The 19598-nt window shown below is 33.3% G+C and overlaps 2 protein-coding genes and 1 pseudogene across 3 annotated transcripts; 2 read left to right on the forward strand and 1 right to left on the reverse strand.

Annotated features, from left to right (window-relative positions):
• LOC111485306 overlaps window positions 1-7348 on the forward strand; it is a 15279-nt pseudogene extending 7931 nt beyond the window's left edge.
• Window positions 7349-7870: 522 nt separating this feature from the next.
• Window positions 7871-13015, forward strand: LOC111485207 (DNA repair protein recA homolog 3, mitochondrial-like). Its single transcript, XM_023131982.1, has 8 exons — window positions 7871-8143; window positions 8377-8434; window positions 8702-8913; window positions 9850-9937; window positions 10232-10404; window positions 10824-10970; window positions 11403-11537; window positions 12417-13015. The coding sequence occupies exons 1-8, from the start codon at window positions 8087-8089 to the stop codon at window positions 12744-12746; spliced, it is 1200 nt and encodes a 399-aa protein (XP_022987750.1). The 5' UTR covers window positions 7871-8086; the 3' UTR covers window positions 12747-13015.
• Window positions 13016-15633: 2618 nt separating this feature from the next.
• LOC111485152 (putative transcription factor bHLH041) lies at window positions 15634-18582 on the reverse strand. Of its 2 annotated transcripts, XM_023131899.1 has the most exons (8): window positions 18262-18582; window positions 18025-18153; window positions 17826-17931; window positions 17722-17736; window positions 17571-17633; window positions 16761-17501; window positions 16271-16648; window positions 15634-15833 (listed from the first exon to the last, which is right to left on the reverse strand). In XM_023131899.1, exons 1-8 carry the CDS (start codon window positions 18375-18377, stop codon window positions 15765-15767), a joined length of 1617 nt encoding a protein of 538 aa, XP_022987667.1. In that variant the 5' UTR covers window positions 18378-18582; the 3' UTR covers window positions 15634-15764. The 2 variants fall into 2 exon arrangements, with proteins under 2 accessions (XP_022987667.1, XP_022987666.1); XM_023131898.1 differs by having other exon boundaries at window positions 18025-18582.
• Window positions 18583-19598: the final 1016 nt, after the last annotated feature.

Consider the following 19598-nt stretch of genomic DNA (forward strand, 5'->3'; position numbering starts at 1 on the left):
TTTTTTTTTTTTTTTTTTTTTTCTCTTTTTAGAGATTCGACCATTTCTATAGATGACCTTCTACTACCGTGTTAGATTTTTTTACTTAAATCTAAAATTTTAAAGATGATATATTACGTCATACATAATATTTTACTACTCTTCTTAAATAAATTTATAATTTAAATAAAATAAACTAAAGCATCGAATATTTATATAAATTGTTGAGTAGTCAAGCTCCAAATATTATTATCTTCAATTCAGCATTTGTAAGTGCAAAATTTAAAGGTTATGATATATATCTTAACAAGATACATTCAAATGGGATGAAGCATATATTATAATATTACTCAATTATATATTTAAATTTATGCCCTTTCCAATATTTTATTTAATAAATAAAAATAAAATAAAATAAAATTTTTTACGACATTTCGTCAAACTCGTGAACAGAAATTGCCCCCGAGTCGATTTATTTTTTAATATTATAATCATAAAAATCATTAATTAATTCTTTTTAAACATAATTTTGATAGCGAAATACAAGTTTTAGCTTGGATTAGATAACATAATTTTCAAAGTTTATATTGGACACGCCTGTGCTGATCAAATAGCCATTTTTAATTAATTTTTAATTAAAAACATGTCAAAATACCATTTTGTCCTCAAATCATTTTAGTTTTTATACTCCGAATAGATATTGTCCTTTTTTTACTTATCTTTAACGCTTTAAAACGCTTGTAAGATTTTCACACCCTCATAAAAATATTGTATAATGTTTATTTAAAACTATTTGTTTATACAGTAAGTAATATTCTTTATTTCTCTCTGATAGAAACGGAAAGAGAGGGATTCAAACCCTCATTACAAAAAACTAGTACAACGGATTAGCAATCCACGTGTTTTGTTCTGCTCCCAACAATATGGGACATTACAGTTATAAATTAAAGTTATAATAAACGAACTACAATATAATGAAATTTTGAAAATGAAAATAAAATAAAATTTAAACGCTCAAATAAAAACTCTTGAAAAATAAAATAAAATGATACGATGCCTTTAAAGATTAGGTCGAGACATTACTTGGACACCATATGTGAGTAGCAGCCAATTTAATGTGAAGGGCATTAATTAATGTCATATTGCTCCCAAGTCCTATAGTTTTATCTAATTCCTATTTTTGCCATTAATATCAATGGGCATTAAATATGTTGTTCACCTTATAAATCAAATTAATTTAAGATAAATTGAAAATTGACCTGTCAATTTTTTTAATTAATGAATAACGACTTTCCTATTGAATTCCTTTTCGTCTTATATAAATTTTCAACCACGTGTAATCTTCATAACCAATTTTTTATTTTTCTTTAGTACGACTCTTATTCACACTATCTAAAAAACAGTAACGGATCCTGTTCTAATACATCTTATTGATAAAAATCGAGCAAAAATATGAGTTGACTTTTTTTATAGGTAACTTACTGATTGATCGTGAATTATATGTTTCAGAAACATAGTTAGTTAGTCGAATGAGATTGAAAAAATTATTTCTCTCACGCCGTCGACTTGAGTTATTACTAATTGTATCATATCCAGTCATCGAGCGATGTGCTAATTAGGACGTTGGGCCCCAAGGAAAATTGACTGTGAGATCCTGCGTCAGTTAAAGTGATGAACGAAACATTTATTGTAAGAGTGTGACAACTTATCTTTATTAAGTGTGTTTTAAAATCGCGAGACTGATGATAATATGTAACATTATAATAATAATAAATGATTTAGTAAAATTCTCCTTTAATTTTTCTTTTAAAAACGGCCCACTATATATTCATCCTGTGTTGAATGGTTCATAATATAATTTTTATGATAAAGTCGGACAAAATACAACTCATTTAATAACGACATTTTTTATTACATTTTTCTTTATTTATAATTCAACGAGAATTGAAATTATAACCAATGTTTTTAAAACTTTATAATAAAAATTATAATTTAAATCTATAATTTTACTAAAAAACCCCAGCATAAATGGGTATTATTACAAGACTAATTAATATATATATATATATATATATATGTTATCAAAATTATATTAAATTTTATACATTAAAAAGTTCAATACAATAATATTTGTATTCATTTTATATGCATAAACTTTAAATAATAATAATAAAAATTATATGTATATACATTTCAACCTCCATTTTGTCTTAACAAAATAACTTATAATTTTTAATATTAATTTGTTTAAAATAAAAATAATAATTACAATCGAGATTAGCGGTAGGTTAATAGGTCCAAAGGTGTCAAGTTCGAGTCGTTATGACTTAAATCAAAACTGACAAGATATAAGCACTACGTTGCACAATTTCCAATATCGTATTTATCCTTTCCATTCAAAGAGTTGTCGGCTTTGTGACATTGACTTTTGAATCACACATTACCTAAAAAGCGACATATCATCCCATTTCACCTTGCAGTAAAAACAGTTTGCTCGGTAAGTTTTTTTTTTTTCTTGGTAATTCTCACTTTTGGTTAATTAATTAAATCAAGTCTTACACATTGATATTTATTAATATTATAATAAAAATATATTATATATTTAAATAAACTAACTCAAAGTTAATTTAAAATGTAAAATTGTAATAATTTGAAATCTAATTTCCTTTATTATTTTTGGAAAATGAATTTAAAAAATGGGTAGTTGGGTTGAGTCGTGCGTGCCTGCGGTGTTAAATTCCCCGTTATTTCCGAATCCCCGCCTCTGACCAACCAAATCTCCCTTTTTCCAAATTCTTCATATAAATATTATATTTTAATTTCCATTGCTAATATTATAATTACCTTAAATTAACTAATATTTGACTCAATATTTATTACTCTCCCTCAATTTTAAAATCCCAACTCATATTATAAATAAATAAATACCATTTTAAAGAAATTATAAATTTATTCCTAACCATGAAGTTCCTATAATTAATTCATCGAAAATAAAGGTACAACTTATTAATATAGACAATATCTTTAATTTCTTTAAATATTTTTTAGTCATTTTCATCCTCGTGAATGTCACAAGGTATGTTTATATTTTCAAAATTTTAATTTTTTTCTTTATGAGTTTTATATGATAAATTATGTCTGTCACCTTATAAAATACTATGCATGTAAAGTACGTGCGAGTGACAATAAATGAAGTGGTCCTATAATAAAGATAAAGTTTAATGCCCCATTGTATAAGTAAGACTTTAGTACCTTATAGACCCTGACAATAACAATGGTCACGTTTGACTATATTGCTACTTTTATTTATTATTATTATTATACTGTTTTGAAATCCCACAAAATTTAATATTTTATACTATTTTTTTTATTAAACCATATTATTTTGATGTCATTAAATGAGCTTTAATCAGAGTAAAAGAAGGTACGAGGAATCTTAAAAGCACAATATCGTAATTAAAATTGAAATTAAGATTAATTCAATAAAATAAACTTTATATTTTAATTAAGGAAAAATAATAATTTATGCCCTACTTTGAATTCTCCGTTCAAAGTCTACCAGTTCTCTTTAGATGGCTATTGTTGTGGAACATTATGGGAGCTGGTTTCCACTTTGGAGTTTTTTCTTTTTTATTTATTTATTATTATTAGGTTGGCTAATATGGAGCCTAATTTCCATATCTCGATATTATTTTTGTGCTTTTAAAATTTAAAATTTAAATTTTTTAATTATTTTTCTTATTTTATTTTCTAATATATATATATATATATATAAGGTTTTTAATTTTATTTATTTTATTTTTCCAAGTTTATAAGGTCAATCTTGTGTCGCAATATTTGAATTTTTTTCAACCTAATTAGCCATCTGGATTTGGCTGCCAAGCAAGCCCAATAATATTATCATAAAGTTATGGCGTTACTTGTGGAATAATCAATCATTTTTATAATGTGGGAATATTATATATATATATATATTAACAAATTTAAGACTATTGATATTTTTATTTAGCGTATCGTTTGTCAAATCGACTTCCTGCGTGGAAGTTGATTAATGCTCGAACAAGAAGATTATTCAAACACATGTTTTTATGGTTGGACTATGTTTATTCTAATAAATCTCCCGACTCTGTAATAACACGTTTTTATGTCATGACTAACTCGATTTGAACTTTATAACACGTTCGTTGTTTCGTCTTATGTATTTGTTTATAATAGCTTAAATTTAGGAGCCTCGTTTAGCTTCACTCGTTATTTAATAGTTAGGTGTGAATACATAGTTGATTCTTAATAAATCTTGGCTCGTTAATTGTTGATAGTATGAAAAAAATTGACTAATTTGTAGTTCAACCCGGAAGTTATTTTAAATTATTTTTGTTTTTCTTTTTAAAATTTAAAATGATTATTTTATATGAGATCCCATTTTGGCGGAGAAGGAAACAAAATATTTTTTAGAATGGTGTATAAACCTCTCCCTAACCGACACCTTTTAAAATTGTGAGGCTAACCACTATATGTAATGGGCTTAGCTAGCCTGTTACAAATTGTATCAGAATCAGACCCTGGACAATGTGTAAGTGAAGACGCTAGGCTTCTAAGGGGTAGGTTGTGAGATCTCACGTCGGTTGAAGAGGGAAATGAAACATTATTTATAAAGGTTAACATACACGTTTTAAAACTATGAGACTGACGATGATAAGTAACGGGTTAAAACAAACAATATCTATTAGCGTAGACTGCTACATTTCGCTGTTATAGACCCAAAAAGTTATTTTTATATTTTTTAGGGATTGAAATGAGAAAAAAAGAAAAAAAAAAAGAAAATGAGTTTTAAATTTAAAAAGGAATATATTCTTTCGACGACAAACTCTATGGGCTTGTTTAGGATGGGCCTACAAGATCGAAACGAAGTTCGGACTGCAACCTTGGTGTGATGGGCCTAATAAAAGATCATTGGGCCTATACCGGGTTGGACCCATATGTGACCCGAATTGTAAAATGATAGAGAACCCGGAGCCCTAGCCAGTCGGGAGTGAAGGCGCCAGTTCTGTTCACTAATCAGTCGTCATTTCAGTTTGGCGTATTTGCAAGATATTTGCAGGGTTTTACCAGCTCGAAAATGGTGGTTCGAATTCGATTGTCAAGATTTGGTTGTAAGAACAAGCCGTTTTACAGGGTTATGGCTGCCGATAGCCGTTCTCCCCGGGACGGCGAGCATCTGGAGGTTCTAGGTTACTATAATCCCCTGCCAGGTTAATTGATTTGTTTTTTTTTTTTTTCTTTTTCCCATTACTATATGTTTGTTTATCTGGAAAAAAATGTGATTGATTACTCCTGCTAGCTTGCGTGTTAGATTTTAGATTCTTGATTTGAACGTTGTTTTGTTTTTCTCCCTTGGTTTGAGTTTTTCTTTTATCTTTTTGCAGGTTAAGATGGTGGTAAACGAATGGGACTTAATTTTGAAAGAGTGAAGTAAGTGATTGCTTTTGGATTGTAGCTAACTTCATTCTAAAGTCTGCTTGGTTCTTGAATTTGAACACTGCGTTGCAATTGTTATTACTAGTTTTAATTAGGTAAGTTAACAAACAAATTAGCTGAAGCTGTAAGGTCTGGTGATGAAGCAAAGTACTATTGAAACAAGAAGTCCTAATTCCAAATTCAGGCTATTCTGTTTTCTATACCATATCTTACTAACAGTTCACATCTTGCACCTTATGAATCAAAGTATGAAAAAGAAAAAAAGGTTTTGACGGTTGAGAAGAGATTATATTTTCTTGATAACCCAAGCTTTTGGATATTGTGGTGATTACGTTTGCTAATGGTGATGAAGAAAGAATGGAAAAGGGGATCTGGCTATCAAGTTGATGGAGCCGATGAGGAAATCCTTACTTTTTTAGAGCATCGAGTCATTTGATAAAGTAATTAGGCTGCTCCTTAATTGCATTGTAGCGGAAATAGTTTAGTGGTAAAAGCGTGAGTAGGATCGCCTAGTCGTGCTTCATAATTGGAAAATTGAACACCCCGGAATGCTGAATCTTGTGTCTCCTACCTTTTGCATTTCTAATTTGAGTTCTGATTAATGATTAGTAGACAGAACAGAGGATAGCACGTCTAAGACGAAGCATTATCTTGGAAGATAATTTGTATTGTACGGTCTCATGCTATGCATAAAAGCAAACCATCAGGTATAAGTTTTAGGCATTTAGAGTTTGGTCTCTGGTCTCTTTGTGGCTTAGAGTCTATCAGGTTAATATTCCCCCAATTCCTTGATTGCTTTGAATTCTTGGGCAGCTCTTTTTTAGTAAATTGGTCTTCTACGAGTATAGTAAGGCCGCTCTTCATAGCACATTTTTGTGTAAGGTAGTTGTCAAAATGCTATCTCCATTGTCCACTGTATACTTCTAGGGGAACGAAGCATTCTTTAAAAGGGTGTGGAAACCTCTTCCTAGTAGGCGCATTTTAAAACTGTGAAGCTGACGACGATACGTAATGGGTTAAGACGGACAATATCTACTAACGGTGGGGTTTGGCTATTACAAATGGTATCAGAGTCAGACTCCGGGCGGTGTGCCAACGAGGACGCCGGGCCCCCAAGGGAGGTGGATTATGAGATCCAACATTGGTTGGAGAAGGAAACAAAACACTCATTATAAGGGTGGAAGCCTCCCCTAACGTAACGGGTCAAAGCGGACAATATTTACTAGCAAGGAACTTGGGCTAGTATGATTTTATGCCACACCTACCACCTCCCTTCTTTTAAGCTCCTATAATTCAAAAAGAGTTGCTATAACCTGAGATTGGATGATTTAGATTATTTTGCTGCATAAGCTTTGCTGTTTTACTGTGGTAGTATTCATTTCGAGCTTGTACACGCAATAGCCTCGTCTTTCATACTAATCATTCACTCATCACACTCTCCCTTCTAGGTATTGGCTTTCAGTTGGTGCTCAGCCTTCAGAACCCATGCAACGTATTCTTTTTAGATCAGGGGTACTTCCACCCCCTCCAATGGTTGCAATGGCGCGGAAAGGTGGACCCCGTGATACTCGTGTTGTCGATCCTCTGAGCAGACGCATCGTGTCTCCAGAGAAGCCAGCTGATGATTCCAGTAGCAAAGATGGCAATGCTGATTCGTAATTTTCTTTTAGAAAAATCTCTAGAATTTGACACAAAAGTCGAATGAACCTAGACCCGTTGGGGCACGGGTTCGGAATCATAAACCCTAGTGTTCTGAAATCCATAAAGTTGATGATCGGCCGGAAGTATAAGCTCTTGAGTTTCTAAAGCTTATGTTTAGAAATGTAAGGTTGAGCTTGGTTAGATAATTTGTTTTTTTAATTGTATATCAATATTTCGATTCATTTTGTGTGAAGCAATTATCTCGTGTGCCATTTAACAAAAAAAAGAAAAAAAAAAACAAATATTTGAAAGTATATTTTACAAATTTCTTTGACAAAAAGGTTGCTATGTTTTTCTTTTCTTTGCAAATATATTTTTAAAATTTTAATAGAGGAATTTTGAAAGTAGATTTTTATTAAGTGTTTTGATAAAAAATTCAAATATTGTGTAAATAACTGTACTTTTTATTTTTATTTTTATTAAGAATTGTTAAAAAAAATAATTAATAATATATATATATATTTTAGGTCGTATTTTTTTTTTCTCTTAAAAAAAGCGAAAAGGCGGTGAGAAATTAGTTGACTCGTTAGATATAAATTTACCGTTTGTGGCTAATAGAAACCTAAAATTTTAATTTTAAAAAAATTAAAAATTTAGAGGTTAAATTTGTAATTTGACCATAGCTTTAAATGGGCCTCGAATGTCCCTTAAACCTGGCTTGGCCCATTCTATTTGAGATGGGTCGACGATTTTAAACTCCGTCGTTTCATATCTCAATTTGCCCGCCCATTTCGACCCTGGCGGAGGGAAGAGCGAAGCCAGAAGCCTCATTTCAGCTACTTGCTTCTGCTGCAACTCCACCTGCTCATCTTCTTCCTTCCTCTCACTCTGCTACGTGCGCAAGCATGAAAACGCTAGCATTTTAGTTGTGGAACTTCGTAAACTGTTCTCCAAATTTTGTTCCGAGGAAACTTCTTTCCCTTGGTGTGATATGGCGAGACTTCTTCGGAATGCGTCTCCGTTGAATTTCTACTTTTTCAAACACAAGGTTTTTCTCTTTCTATGATTGTTATCTTGATTTCTGATTTACTTTATTTCGCTCATGCTTGCATTTACGGTCTCAGTATGATGTTTCTTATGATGTTACGATAGAAATGTGCACTGAAGAAGTAGATTGTTGGTTTTGTAGTTTGTGCTTTTGAAATTTTAATTGTTCGATGTATTTCTTTCTCTCTTGTGAGGAGCATGCTGAGATTGAGATAGTGTTTATTACATGTGCAGGGATTTTGGAGCCTAATGCCGGGAATATCTAATCAAACTAACGGGTTTTCTTCGAAAGGTTCTGAATGTTACTTTTGAATTTACATCATATTGAAAATGGAGCCTTATTTTCATGCTATAGTAAATTGAAATTGATCCTAAGTTTGATGGTGAATGCCGATCGCTTTTTCTTTCAATGATTCTGAATTCGTCTTTAAAATTCCTCTTGGGAATATAAATCCAACTTCTGATGGTTAATTTATTTTTAATCTGTTAAAGTTTCCTTCTTCAGGAGCTTTATTGGAGTCTATGTAGCTATCTCATTTTTTCTATTTTGGATTAGCAGGTAGAAGAAAGTTGAAGTCTGGTAGTGGCTTTGAAGAGAATGTGTCGGAGAAAGAGGTTGCTCTTCGAAAAGCCCTTGATCAGATCTCCTCATCTTTTGGCAAGGGCTCTATCATGTGGCTTGGTCAGTCTGTCTGTTCTAATCACGTCCCTGTGGTATCAACCGGTTCCTTTGCCCTGGATATAGCACTTGGAACTGGTGGACTTCCAAAGGTAATTTGCAAGTTTGTGCTTGAAATCCTGAATTCATTCACGGAATCTTTAACTGTCATATGTTTGGGGATTTTAGAGCCATCTCACAATCGATTAGAAATCAACGAAAACATATTTTCCATAATTTTTTCATTCGACAATGTTTCACGGATTTAATTTTCATTTTGTAAAATTAGTATATCTTAATCTTGGAAAACTAAAAATGTTTTTTATTTCATGATATCTAACTCTAAGATTTTCAATTCTAGGTAGGAGTTGACCATCATTTTATGTTAAATCCTTTCTTTCAAGCCAATTTCTCTTTTCACTTTCCTCAACAGTGAGGCTTATCGGGTATTACTTTTGAAGCACAATGTAAGCTTAAGTCTCAACATTCAGCCCCACTGTCAATGAAATGCTCAATAGAAAGTTCGGTTGTTTGATCCAATTATCACGGGTAAATATGTATTAGAAATAGATGAGACTGAGACCGACAGATAAAAACTGTCAAAGTCGTGTCCCTTCTTAGAAGATATGTTACTAGGAAAGTCATCATTGTCCTCCCGTTTTTTTCTCTTGGCTTTACTCCTTGCCTGGCCACCATACAACATCCATTATTAATGCCTTTGAACCTCAACAATGTAGCGTCCTTGGAGATCAGTCTCACAAAGGCCATGATGATTTATTTCCCATGTACCAAGCTTTCGGTTTATATGGTTTGGGAAGGATAGAAGTGGAAGTAAAAAGTAGGAAATCTCACTTGAATTTTCCTTTGGTCTGCGGATTTACATTTTATACCTTTAAATTTAGTTTAGTTGAAACAAGAAGTCAACTTTGTTTATGCTTTTTTGGGCTATATTTATAGTCTTACGAGAAATGACATATAACTAACCTATTATTTTATATAATTTAAGGTGTGAACATCTCATATGTGATTTGACCTCGAGATCTCTTCAGGGACGCATTGTGGAAATATTTGGTCCAGAGGCTTCTGGGAAGACAACCCTTGCACTGCATGTAATTGCTGAATCACAGAAGGAAGGAGGTTTTCTTCATGCACTGCCTTGGGACTTTTTCACTCCCTCTAAGCATAAATAATTTGCCTATGACACATACTACTAAATGGCACCAAAGCTGCATCCTCAACCCTGTTGAATGTGTTTTGTCCCTTTAGCTTATGTTACAATTTGTGATCCAATCACTTCACGATAGAAGACAGAATAAGAACATAAGTGCTATGCTTGACATATGTAGATTCTCTTGTGTTATAATTTTTCTTCTCTGGGATTACGTATTTGCTCTTCTTCATTCTCTTAAAACATTTTTTTTTCTGCTGTAGGTTATTGTGCTTTCATTGATGCGGAGCATGCTCTTGATCCAGCACTGGCTAAGTCTATTGGGGTGGACACCAGTAAGCTGCTTCTTTCACAACCAGATTCTGGCGAACAGGCTCTAAGCCTTGTAGACACCCTAATTCGGAGTGGTTCTGTTGACGTTGTTATTGTTGACAGTGTATGTTATGTTTTTTATGTGGTTTGAATTTGAAATGCATATGGGTCTCGTAAGGATACCTTTATAGAGTTTGATATTATTTCTTTTCCCTGGTTTGAGAGAATAGAACTTTTTTGATTGCAGTAGTAGAACTTTTGTTTTTGTGTTCTTAAAACATATCCATGGTCTCTATTTTCATCCTCAGATATAGTTTCTGAATAAATTCTACTAGCGCCATAAACCACAATTTATTTTCGTTTCTTTTTCCTTCTAGTTTCATTTCAGTCAGTATTAGGGATAAAGCTTTTGGTATGTGAAGCCCTAAACATAACTGCGATGCCCAGCACATAATTGTGATGCATATTAGTGGGAAGCATTTATGATCAGTTCTTATCCATGTTCTAATTGCTATTTTGACAACGAAATTTTCATTATGATAGGTAGCTGCGCTTGTTCCGAAGAATGAATTTGATGGTGCAGTGGGTGATTCTCATATGGCAATGCATGCTAGACTGATGGGTCAGACACTTAGAAAACTGACTCACTCTTTATCATCATCGCAAACACTTTTGGTATTTATTAATCAGGTAAGTTTCGTCTACTACTTTTCTTAATGGTACGGATTGAAGATATAATTAATTATTGTTATTGCTTCAATGAATATATGCGGTTTCTGAGCCTTTTCCTTTTAATATTTAGGTTATGCCATGCTACCCAATAATCGTTGTATTGGTTGATCAACCTTATTAAAACGTCCATTAACTTTTACGTTTTTGAGAGTCATCATGTTTTGCCTCGTTGCTTGTTGGTCTGTTTTGACTAATTTATGACTCATCACCCATTCTAACATTCTTTTCCGAGGTTCATTACCCAACTGTATATATCCAGTGGTGCACGCATTGGTGTATATTATAATGCATCTGCACAGGGCATCGAAGTATCTTTTCCTACATTTTACTTCCATGAGATAAAAGATATTTGTTGAGAAATAATACATTCATGTTTGAGTCTATCTTCAGGTGAGGTCAAACATTTCAACTTTTGGAGGATTTGGTGGCCCGACTGAAGTTACTTGTGGTGGAAATGCATTAAAATCCTATGCTTCAGTGCGCCTAAACGTCAAAAGTAAAGGACTTATCAAGAAGCTTGATGAGGTATAAATTTGATTTATAGTTTACAAATTAAAAAAAATCTCAATCGTGGCTTCACAATTTCGATGGGCTACTTTCACTGGTGGTTAAATTCAATTACATTTCGCGCGGTCTTGTTTGCATGAACTACTACAGGATGAGTATACATTAAACTGTACCATTTGTGTATCTTTCTAAGAGGTTACTGGTTTTCTAATAAAAATTATAAGGGTGTGTTTATTTGTGCTTTTCAAAGAAGTGCTTAATTAATTGGACGTGATCTTCTGACCTGTGGTTTTATTATCTCAACAGTTTTTATGAACCGCATGATCATCCTACTTTAGAACTGCCAAACTTTCACAAATGCATTGAGGTAGCCTATTTGCTTAGATTGTGTTTGAGTAACCGTCGTTCATTTATTTATATTTATATTTTTAATTTTAGTGTGATTGAGCAAGGAGTATGGAAATTTCTTTTGAAGAGACTTAGTGAGCGATGGAGAGAGGGATAGACTTGGTCAGAGTGAGAGGGCAGAGAGAAAGAGTGAGATATACATGATATTTGCTTAGGGGGAGTGGGAAATTTGTTGAGGAGGGAGAATCAAAGGAGAGAAAGAGAGTGTGTGCAAACGAGACGGTGCTTACTTGTACTTATATTTGACTTTTTAAGTTCTTAAAAATATTTTTTTTTACGCATTAATTTTTTAAACACTTTATGCTAACAGTTGATTTTGTATTCTGCATTTGTTTTATGAGGCAAAAAAGATATTGTACTCTTTGCATTCCTTAAATTACTCGGTCTAGTATTTGATGCAATCTTTAAACACTTCACTTTTACAATTCTTATTTAGAATTTTTCTCATTTTGTGGCCTCGATCTACTTCTGATCTGCTTTCACTTGTAGACGGTAGGTAGTCAAGTTCTTGTGAAGATTGTGAAGAATAAGCTGGCTCCTCCATTTAGAAGTGCTCAATTTGAGCTGGAATTTGGCAAGGGAATTTGTCGGGAAACAGAGATTATTGATTTGGGGTTGAAACACAAATTCATCTCGAAGGCTGGTTCGAACTACAGTTTCAATGGTCAGAGTTTCCGGGGAAAAGATACCCTAAAAAGGTTTCTAAATGAGCATGAAAGTGCTAGGGAAGAATTTATTATTAAGCTCAGGGAGAAGCTACTTAGTGTGGAGAAAAGCGAGGAAGCTCATGCTGTGGATGAAGATTTTGCGATTGTATGATGGGAATATGAGCATGTTTGAAAGAACTTTCTATGCTTAAGTGAAAAATGTATTTTTAAGCCCTAAAAAAAGTCATTCCAAATAGGTGAAAGAATCATTGTTGATAGTTGCATTGCGACCGGATGCAAAATCGATTTCTTTGGGGTCGATTTCCTGAGTTACTATGCAAATTGGAAAGGCTTTTGAAATGTTGATATTGAACTTATTTGACACATATTAGTGATGGTGTTCAGAGGTCCAATGTTTAACATCATATGCTTTATTTGGAGTCAAAAGAAACAGATTATCATATTACATGATAATCTCTTAAGGAAATTATGTAAGAAAACTAATCTCTCATGCTTTTGCTAACAAGGCCGCCCGTTTTGTACAGTAAAGAGGTGACATCTTGGCCTCTTGGGATGCAGCTGGGATGTTTCAAGGATGCTGGTTGAATTCAGAGGTAATGCTGCTAATCAGGATTTCTCTGCTTTTTTAAATCTATTTAAATAGATTTATCGTCGTTATTAGATAATTTTTTTTGCATTATATAATATATTTAGACCCAAACCTTTTCCCTCAAAATAGAAAGCTTTGACTATTATCACAAAATGCTGTGCTGTGCTTCTATTTAGTTTCTACATTGCTAAAATGTTTGCGTGGCATGCTATTGAATTCATCTTTTAAGTTTGAATTGGTTTAATGTAGAAAACAATTGGATAATCTACTGAACATGTCTGATTAATACTTTATTTACCATAGTGAGGTAAAAATGTAAATAAAGTTTAGAGATAATTATTTTTTTCTTAAAAAGTGGAGTAATTAGATGGATATTATAGATATGACTTAGTGATTAAATATAGAACTTAATTTTCTCTTTGACTTCTAATTTTGTGCTTGTTTGGAATGGATTTTCTTTCTTGCGCATATTGATTTGACTATACAACTCACGTTGTGTTTAAAAATAATTGGTAAAGATGTATTGTCATATTAAGAAGCAACTCGTGAATTAAAAAAATAGTTGATTTATGCTTTAAAACTCAAATTTGCATGATGTGAAAGTGGATAATGGGCTCTAGACTTGTTCATGTTAGTAGGCCTGCTAGCCCCGACACCATTCCAAAGCTCCTAAGAAATTCAGGAGGACCCATCTGGTCAATAAACCGAACAAATTTCATTCAAGTTGTGAATACAAGGGATAATAATAAAGTAATCCCACTTCCATTAACCCAAATTTCTGACCAACGATCTTATTTGTCGCCTCAATCAATTCAAAAACTCAAAACCTACTACTTGGTACAGTCGACCACATCACCATTTCTTTAAACCAAGTTGATCCTAAGAATAAAATAATTGGAGCTGATCTCACCAAAACAGCGTCACAACCCCAATTCTCTAATCGTGTTCAGGCCCCTTCATGGTCCTGTCTACAATTAGATATCTATTATCTGTACAATTCTAATGTTAAATCTAGGCTTCTTAGTCAAACGCTCCTTTAGTTTTTTTAATTTAATTTAAAATCTAATTTTTCTTTGTTCTTTATTCATTATTTTTTGTATAAAGTTTGGGTAACGATTGTGCAGAAAATAGTTCATATCAAATATTATTTGGAAGGTTCATAGGAAGTTACGTTCATATTTAAGAGTATATATCTCATCGTATGATGACACTTACTGCAATTGATAAATCGACAGTCAATACTGCCGTCTCCAAGCCTTTTCTGACTCGCCCATGAGAAATAGTTAAAAGATTAAGATCAGAACTTGCAGCCAAGATGAAAGCACAACCCCATTAATTAAAAAGGCTGTTCAATAATCTTGTCCATTGAGTCTGTGGAAAGCCCAAAAAGCCGAACAGGTAAAAGATTCAGTCTTGCATTGGTAGGTGGATCTTGAAAGAGGAATATTGACGATGACACTCCCTTAAAAGTTGCAGTCAATTTCGGCGACGGCTTCTTTTGGAAACTCAAATGTCTTGTAGCATCCAGAACCTTAGCTTTCTAAATACGTAAATATGCTAAGAAGTATATATACTTTAGTTTGGCGTGTTGGACACTTGGACTCTCCGACACATTTTGGATACTTGTTAGCCCAATAAATGTGTTGGACACTTGTTGTACATAACCAATATAGATACAACATCTGTTAGATTGGTATTGAACACTAACACATAGTAATATAGGATAAAAAAAAGGAGGGGAGCGAAATACATCAACCACATTTGGAGCATATAAATGCATAAATTATTGACAGAATTTTCTTATGGTGTAAAAATGATATATACTTTTACAAATTCAATTCTAGTAAACATATTATCATTATGTGACTCATGTCTGTGGCCTAGATTTTTTATAAAAATTATGTGTCGTGTCATTTCGTCTTTGTGTGTCGTACTTGTATCCATGCTTCTTTGTAAATATGCAATTCATTAATCTACCTTAATTAGTTACAATTCTGGTCTTTATTTTGTGTTTTCTTTAGCACTTTGAACATATTGATTTAGTCTTTGATATTCATCTGAATTTAAGTGATTGTTGTGGATATGATATAGCCTCATATCGATTTGAAGACTCACAGATTTCTGTGATTGAATTTAGATAAATGATGTGCTTGAGAGAAGAGAAATAGACATAGATATAAGGAGGCTTCAACGTGATGAGAGGTCTAATTGTGTCTCAAGAGGGCTGTTTGGAAGTTAGAGAAAATTGAAAGTATAGCGAAACTTATGTTTTCAAGAGGCTTTTTTGCTTATAGGAGTCAAGATCAAATATTAATACTGTTGTGAAGATACAACGAAGAAGTTTGCTGTCTTAACATCATGTAAATGGTTCTTGATATTGAGAACAAAACTTGCCAGACTATCCTAAGCAAGGAGACAGAAAAAAAAAAGTACAAAAAAAACAAAAGGAACAATAAAACCACTAATCTATATCTCATTAAAAAAATAATAATATAATACAATAAATATAGGGGGGAAAAAAACTAGTGGTGGAGATCAACTGAGCAGTTGACCAATTCGAGATAGTGATTGGTTCTGTTGTCACCGAGCCAGGTCAGATACAACCCTTTCCACTGCTTCCCGGAAGGCAGACTCGTCCCATTCATTCTCCTAATTCAATAAGGAAAAAAGAAAAGTAAGAAAAGTAGAAATTTTAAACCAAAGTTTTTCGTTTTTCTCTTTATCTGACTTCATTTATCTACCTGCTCTTTTACCCCCCCTTTCCTTCCCATTTCCTAATGGATATTATCTTTCTAAATGAAAAATGATTAGATAAATTAATTGCACTTTCCTACTCACTTTCTTAATTGACAACTTTGTTACAGGAAGCATCTCTGACTCTGAGGTTGTCCTACTTGTAATAATAGTATGAAGAATATGTTTTTTATTTGATGCTTTTTGATTAATGATAGAATGGATAATCATTCTGATGTGATGCAGGGGTTTGGATTATTGTGGATGTATTGATTGATTTTCTGTCACTTAGGATTTCATCAAGTTTGCATATTTTTGTTGCAGAAACTAAGTATTAATTAATGCCTAATTACCTCAATGATTAATCTCAAAGTTAGGTGGTTAGTAGAACTTGAAGGTGTTAACTGGGTGTTGCCTTCCATTGATACAACTCTCACATTGTTAAGCGGCTTCAAGAACTCAAGAACTCCAATGACCATGTCTGTCAATGGAGATTCTCCTCTAGTTGTTATATGCAAATCTATAATTTGGCCTTCTGATGTCGACTCTGAAACTTGTGAAATTCCCACTCTGAATCTTTCTTCTTGGGAAAAAACACTTGTTTCTTCGTCTTTTGCACTTTGCAAAAGCTGTGCTTCCAATTGTTGGTTCCTTCGACTAAGCTCAGCCACTTGAGCTTTCAAAGAACTCATATACTCCCTTGTAGTTGTTAGCACTGATCCTTTGTCTTTCTGCATTATACAAATTCCATTATTCAAACCGAAATTGTCTTACAAATGTGAGGATGAGTGACTTTTTAAGCGTTTTTAAGTAATTGTAAAGATTTTCAGGCAAAGATTGAACCTTAGTTCCTGGAGGGAGTAGAGATTTCAATGCTTGAAAGCTGTCATTGAGCTTCTCCCTCCGCCGCCGCTCTGATATCACATGGTGTAGTTGTGAGCTCGTTGGTCGACTTGTTGTTGGCATGCGCTCCCGAAGCCTCATGAGATTCAAGTTTCTCATGAAAGCTAATGATCTCTTGAGCAAGCTTTGCCTGGTGCTCAAGTTTTGATTCAACCGTGCCGTAGTCGGGGTTAGTACTCTAGCATATTTCTTGAATGCACTGGCTTTTACATTCAAATGGTAGGTTGGAGTAATCATCCCCTCTAAAGTCTTATGCATAGAGGAGGAAGATGAACCGGCTGGCGAAGACAGAACAGCTAGAATGGTTCTTGTCATGGCTTCATCTAAGGCCTCTGGCGTGGGGAACTGAAGGTTTCTTGCTTGGGCAAAAATGGAGTCCATGGAGTGCTGATGCTGGCTTGGCAGAATGGGAATGTCAGCTGTGAAGGGCTCTGTGATATGGGGAGTGGTTTGAATTGCATTAAGCAGAAGAGAAGAGCACTCTGCAGGGCTGTCCATTGACTGTGATCTCAAGGAAGAAGTAGAAGATGAAAGCTGGTTCGGGTTTGGGTTCGGGATCGGGCTCAGACTCGAGCTTGGGATCAATTTTAGTTTTGTTGCTGGCTGAGGAAGCTCCAATGGAATCTTGGGACCGACAACATCACCAGGTAACAAGTTGTTTATTATCATCTGCATGTCAACCTGAACTGATAATCATTAGTTTAAGCTTTTGAATATGGTAGAGATCTCAAAAGGCTTTATTCTTTTCACCTGAGAAACATTAGAGAAACCGAGCTCAATTTCTCCATTGATGCTCCCCAAAAAGATCGAAGCCTGTAATAATCATCTCCCAAATGTTAGGCTGAAAATTTAGACGTTAAAAGTAATCAATGAAATCATTCCCATAGGATGCAAAACCAACCTGAATCCTTGCTGCCTGAACAAACAAATCCAGAAAAAAAGGCATAAGATTTAACAGTGTTTGAAGTAAACCAAAACATTAATCTCTTGAACTTGTGAACTTACGAGATAAAACCGTCTTTGTATATCAGCAGAAGCATAAGTTTGAAGCTGGGAATCCTCCAACTTCAGACAAGGATCATTGTGCTTGTGTGCCAGTCCTGGAACAAGCCTATATATATATGCATAAAACAAAGCCACTTATATAACAAAACTAGCTCCATTTTACACAAAAAACCCAAACAAAAGAATGTAAATTAATTACCCATCTTCAACACTGAATTCTAATTGCCTATATTCCTCAAAAAGCAGCTGAGCCAAACTCCCAGCAGATGAAGAACATGTCTGTACTTCAATCTCCTGTACGCATAAGCCATCCAAAAACCTCAAGCAGCTGCATGTCATGTCCAAAAAAGAACCAAAACCCATCAGCACAAAATGACCAAAACCCAGAAGAAAATACAAAAGGGAAAGAAGAGGGAGAGAGAGAGAGATCAGATACTTGGATGGTTGAGGTAAATAAGACCAGAGGCAAATGTAAGTGCAGCCAAAAGAGTGCATTAGAGTTTGGAGAAAGCTATGGCGATGGCTTTCATGGAGGTGGAAGGCGATCTCCATAATAAGAGGCTATGTTATGGAAAACTGATGAATGGACAGAGAGAGAGAGGGAGAGAAGAATGGGAATTCTAATTTAAACCAGCATGATACTTTGATGAACATGCTTGGTTTCTTCCCTTTGTTTTATAAAATCCCTTTGATCTTCATCTTCATAAGGTCTCTACACGTGAAACCAGACATTTCCAAGTCTGTGTGTGTGAAACTTTCCGGAAGGTTTGATGTGAGAAAGGAGAATAATACTAGAAGCTTGGGAGGAGGTATAGCTTTTGGTAGCCATAAATGGGAAGCCAGAATCCTGTGGCTTTAAAATAAGGGTTCAGAGGAGAGAGAGAGAGAGAGAGAGAGAAGGGGACCCAACAGATTTAATGGAGAGATGTGGGGGCTTTTGATTGAAAAGTAATAGAGGTTGAAGGCAAAGATTGAGAGAAATATAAACAGTGACCTTTTCAAGAATGGAATGCTAAGATTAAGATATGAGCTGAGAGAATATAGATTTGATTATTTCAAGCTCGGAAAAGTAGTGGGTCAAAGTCCTCCCTTTGAAGGGTTTTTAAATAATACTCTAACCAATTGTCCTTTTCAGTAACTCATTATTGTTTTTTTCTTTATTTTAATTTTATGTCCAATTAATTTATGTATGAATTTTATATTCTTTTTATATCTAGAACCCACTAAACAAAAAAACTGAAAGATTAAAGACCTTAGATATTTTTTAAAAAAAAAAATTTAGAAATTTATTAACACAAAATTAATAATTAATTAAGAGACTAAACTTATAATTTAAGATTTTTTTTTATAATTATTTTATTTTGACATCTAAAGTTTTATATATATATATATATACCTCCATTTTTAATGAAAAAAAGAGTAGATATTAAAATAAATATTTATAAAAAATTTAACACCCAAATAGAATTCAAATTTAATTTGATTTAATTTTGTCACTTGCCTTATGTTTGACCAATTTATGATAAAGTATTCTTCTTTCCTTTTTTTAAATAATATGTATATTTTTTATTTTAGTCATAAATAATGATCTTATAAATTCCTTCTCTTAATTAATATGGGTGTAAGAAGCAAGTATTGCCAGGATTTTTATTTTAGAACAAGCTAATTGTCATATTTTAAAGTAAAGTAATTAAATTTATATATATATAATTTTTTAGTACAATAAATTTAAAATTTCGAAAAAAAAAAGTGCATATCGTGCTACATATAATG

Source organism: Cucurbita maxima, unplaced genomic scaffold, assembly GCF_002738345.1.
Source record: "Cucurbita maxima cultivar Rimu unplaced genomic scaffold, Cmax_1.0 Cma_Scf00010, whole genome shotgun sequence".
In the NCBI taxonomy this organism is placed as follows: domain Eukaryota; kingdom Viridiplantae; phylum Streptophyta; class Magnoliopsida; order Cucurbitales; family Cucurbitaceae; genus Cucurbita; species Cucurbita maxima.